Here is a 4,242-nt window from a genome sequence, read left to right as displayed (position 1 = left end):
TCCAACTAAAAAAAAAAAAGAATATAAAGATCTAATTAAAAGTTTAGTGAAATTATAAGGACTGACAAATAAAATTATTAAACCTAAAAAAAATGTTCAAATTGGGACTCAACAAATTTTAAATATGACTTTATTCCTCTAGAAGTATCTGCAAATTGAGGGGGTAATTAACTAATAGTCTAGCTTGATAGATATTTATTTAGTGCAGATAGTTAGTTAGCCATATTTAGAAAGTAATCTACTTAGTAAGCTTTATGTTAGTTGGTAGTTTTCTGTTTGTTGTCATGCTGACTCAGCAAGTGGTTGTGCATTCACCATGTGCATGAATGTAAATATTCCTTGCCCGAGTTGGTAATGACTAATGAGCGTGAATAAAACATTTTTGGAAAAGTCTACGTTACCAACAGCATATATGCCAACTTCTGCCAACTCTTATTTATAATTGTGTTTCATGAAAGTGTGTTCGTAGATGTGTCTAATAATTAATATATTTTAAATACATATATAATAAAGAGACACATCCAAAAAATATATCTATAAAGACACTTCTATTAAACACAGCTATAAAAAAAATATTTTTATTAGACACATCCACGAACACACTTCCATAAAACACAATTATAAATAAGAGTTGGCAGAAATTGGCAGATATGCTGTTGGTAACGTAGCGTAACCGAACATTTTTCTTCAAAACCAATTTTGGTTCTAATTAACAAAATATGGCACTTCATGTAATATTTTACATTTTATATACATGCAACAAATTTGCCACCGTACCTTAGTATAACCTATAGTAAGAGTTTTAAGTATACCGGAAACACCAGTGTTTCAATTATTTTAACCGTTGATCTGAATTATAAAAAATATATATAATATATATTAATTAAAATCAACTGTTAAAACAATTGGAACACCGATATTTCTCAGTACACTTAAAATTTTTCCTAACCTATAAGTCTATAACAAATAGGAGGCATATACTGTAAGAAAAAGAGACTAATACAACTCTCATTATTTTGATTTTAGAGAAAAATTAGAGATCAGAGAGATGCTCTCCATTGTATTTGAGAATTCATAAATCAAGTAAGAAGTTTAATTTCTTTAGTGTTTTCGCCTTGCTTTTTGTATTCTTCCTATTTCATCTTTTATACTCACTTCCATATCCTCCTAAAGTCCTAATACAACCTATATACTTAAACATTTGGCAACTCCAATTAAAGAAACCAAAGTCAATGTAAAAAATGAAAACAGAAATGAAAAAAAAAAAAAAAGATGCAAAGTAAAGTGGCATCACTCCAAGATTGTTGGGGGAACGTAAAAAATAAAGAGAAAAAAAGAGAATGTTAACATTTTAATAAAAAAGTTGATTAATATTAATTCAATATAAAATAAATACAAGATAAAAAGTACTAGTTATCTAACATTTTTAGTTAAGAGAAAGCACACACTTCTTAAGACTACTATTAGGAGAGAGGCTTAATATAAGATTGTTGTATGAAGGTTTAAAAAAATAAGAATTTGAAAAACAAATGTGGAGTGGGGAGGGGCTAATGTTTGCTGTACAAAACTATAGGATTTTTTTTTTCTTTCAATTTACACACTAAACCAGGTTTAGAAACCTCAAAAAAGCATTGTACTATTGTAGTATATACCTCCTCCCCTAAATCTTCATCAAGAAAAAGCTGTGTAGATATCAAACTGCTATACATGCCAATTCTTGGCTGCAGCGATGCCAACAATAATGAACATTGTTTAATTTAGTCATGCTATATACAAGTACTAGTATATATTAATTTTCTTCTTTCAGTACAATTATTAGATAAATGATTATGATAATCTCACTAAAAAATACAAGACACAACTTTATTTATTTGATGATAACTGAATATAACAGATCTAGTTATATATAATAAAATACAAAACGACAAATCAAAAGACAAATTAAACTAGCTAACTTGAATAGCTTGAATATAGAAAACCTTATTACAACAAACTGAACTTATAATGCAACATAATTCCCAAGCTATTTTATTTTATTTATAGTACAGTAGTACTAGTATTAACTAGGATTGAGATATGAACCTACCTAGCTATGGGACTGATATAAGTACTAATCAAGTTTAAACTGACCTGTCCAACTAAATCTTTATTTTGAAGGTCACAATTACTATATTTTCGAGCTAATTCTGCAGCCAAACACTCCTTCAGCTCTTTCACTATATCACTCATGTACGGTCTTTCCACCGAAATGGAAGACACAGAGGCCATTGCTATTTCAACCGCTCTCCATGCAGAGTTACTGTCAAAATCTCCTTGTAACCTTGAGTCAACAACTTTTGTTATATCTCCTTCAGCAACCATGGAATTAATCCGTTGACTTATATGATGAATCATGTCTTCTCTTACTATTACCACTGCTTGACCTGTGATTATCCTTAAAAGAACTACTCCAAAACTATACACATCACTTTTTTCTGTCAATCTATTTGATGTCGTGTACCTAACATGGCAAATTGAATAACAATTTGGTTGGTTAATTTTTTGTTCTCATCAAATTTCTTTAATTAATCAGATCATAGATATTAAACACATACTCAGGATCTAGGTAGCCTGGAGTTCCAGCCACAATTGTCGACACATGTGTATCACCGTCAACAGCAAAGCATTTGGATAATCCAAAATCAGCAAGTTTGGCATGCAAGTTTTCATCTAATAGGATATTTGTGCATTTTACATCTCTGTGAATTATAGGTGGCTTACAACCATTATGCAGATATTCCAATCCTGAATTCAAATTTCAATTATGCATAGATAGTTAAGAATTAAAATTTGACGATGAAATTTTTATATTCGTTAAATATCTCTCTCTAACCTTGGGCTGCATCCAATGCTATTTGAAGTCTATTTTCCCAATTCAAGAACTTTTCCTTAATGTTTTCTCCTTAAAAAGAAAAGAAAAAGAGAAAGGAGTAAGAGAACATGTATTTGTTGAATAACATGAATAAAAAGAAATATAATATTTTTAATTATTTTTTTTAAATATAAGATCAGTCACAAATTTTAAAATATAAAAAATTATTTTAAATTTAGTTAAATTACATAAACTTCCCGACTAATACAATTAATATAGAAATAAGGAGACCACTTCGATAAAGACACTAAAAAAGTCTTTTTTTATTTAGATGTTTACATGTGTCATGATATTATTGGACATCTTTATTAAACCAGTTAATAATTTATTTTTTAATAAACTAGAATGAAATCGGTTTATTATAGTAACAATAATAAACCCAAGGAGATGCTCCCATAAAGACGCAGGAAACGTCTTTTTTTAAAAATATTTTTTAATAATTAAAATTTAACACATATAATCATTTAAATTATGTTATTTTTGTCAAAATTATGTTAGATAAATTAATTTGACTGAAAAATAGTGAATCAAATTTTAAATCTGTCTAAATTAATATTATTTTTTATAAAAAATAACTACAATACCCCTATTATATAAAATGACTAAAATACTCTTATTATATATATTAATTTTGAGAATTTTAAATTCTAGCCCTTTTCTTCTCTATCGTTAGGGATATTTTAGTTGTATTTTATAATAGGGATATTGTAGTAATTTTTTATAAAAAAATATTAATTTATACTGGTTTAAAAATTTAATTTATTAATTTTTTTGCTAAATTGATTTATCCAGTCTAATTTTAATAAAAATAATACAATTTAATTGATTATATGTGTTAAATTTTAATTTTTTAAAAAACATCTTTAAAAAAAAGACGTTTTTGACATCTTTATCTAAGTGGCTCTCTAAACGAATTGTCCGCACTATAATTATTAGACCGATTTGATCCGACTGATTTACACAATTTAAACCGAATCATGTTTAAATTTTTTGATAAAAAGATAAATATATCCCTGATTTTTGTTTTAAAAAAAAATCATAATCCAATAGATTATGTAAATTGGTTGATTCGACCAGAAACAATTTAATGTGTTAAATTTTAATTTTTTAAAAAACATCTTTAAAAAAAAGACGTTTTTGACATCTTTATCTAAGTGGCTCTCTAAACGAATTGTCCGCACTATAATTATTAGACCGATTTGATCCGACTGATTTACACGATTTACACCGAATCATGTTTAAATTTTTTGATAAAAAGATAAATATATCCCTGATTTTTGTTTTAAAAAAAAATCATAATCCAATAGATTATGTAAATTGGTTGATTCGAC

The 4,242-nt window shown here is 27.1% G+C and overlaps 1 protein-coding gene across 1 annotated transcript in view; it reads right to left on the bottom strand.

The window, feature by feature from the left end:
* The window catches only part of LOC107614764 (probable LRR receptor-like serine/threonine-protein kinase At1g05700), an 8,823-nt gene continuing 6,429 nt past the window's right edge, over positions 1,849-4,242 (bottom strand). Inside the window, exons 11-13 of the mRNA XM_016316901.2 lie at positions 2,873-2,941; positions 2,595-2,784; positions 1,849-2,500 (exon numbers count right to left, since the gene is read on the bottom strand). Of these exons, the coding sequence (XP_016172387.1) occupies positions 2,083-2,500; positions 2,595-2,784; positions 2,873-2,941 (677 nt within the window). The 3' untranslated portion in view covers positions 1,849-2,082. The remainder of the gene's footprint in view (positions 2,501-2,594; positions 2,785-2,872; positions 2,942-4,242) is intronic.

The sequence above is a fragment of the Arachis ipaensis genome, chromosome B09 (assembly GCF_000816755.2).
Source record: "Arachis ipaensis cultivar K30076 chromosome B09, Araip1.1, whole genome shotgun sequence".
NCBI lineage: Eukaryota > Viridiplantae > Streptophyta > Magnoliopsida > Fabales > Fabaceae > Arachis > Arachis ipaensis.
The sequence above is the reverse complement of the archived record's forward strand: the minus strand, read 5'-3'. Positions and strand labels throughout refer to the sequence as shown.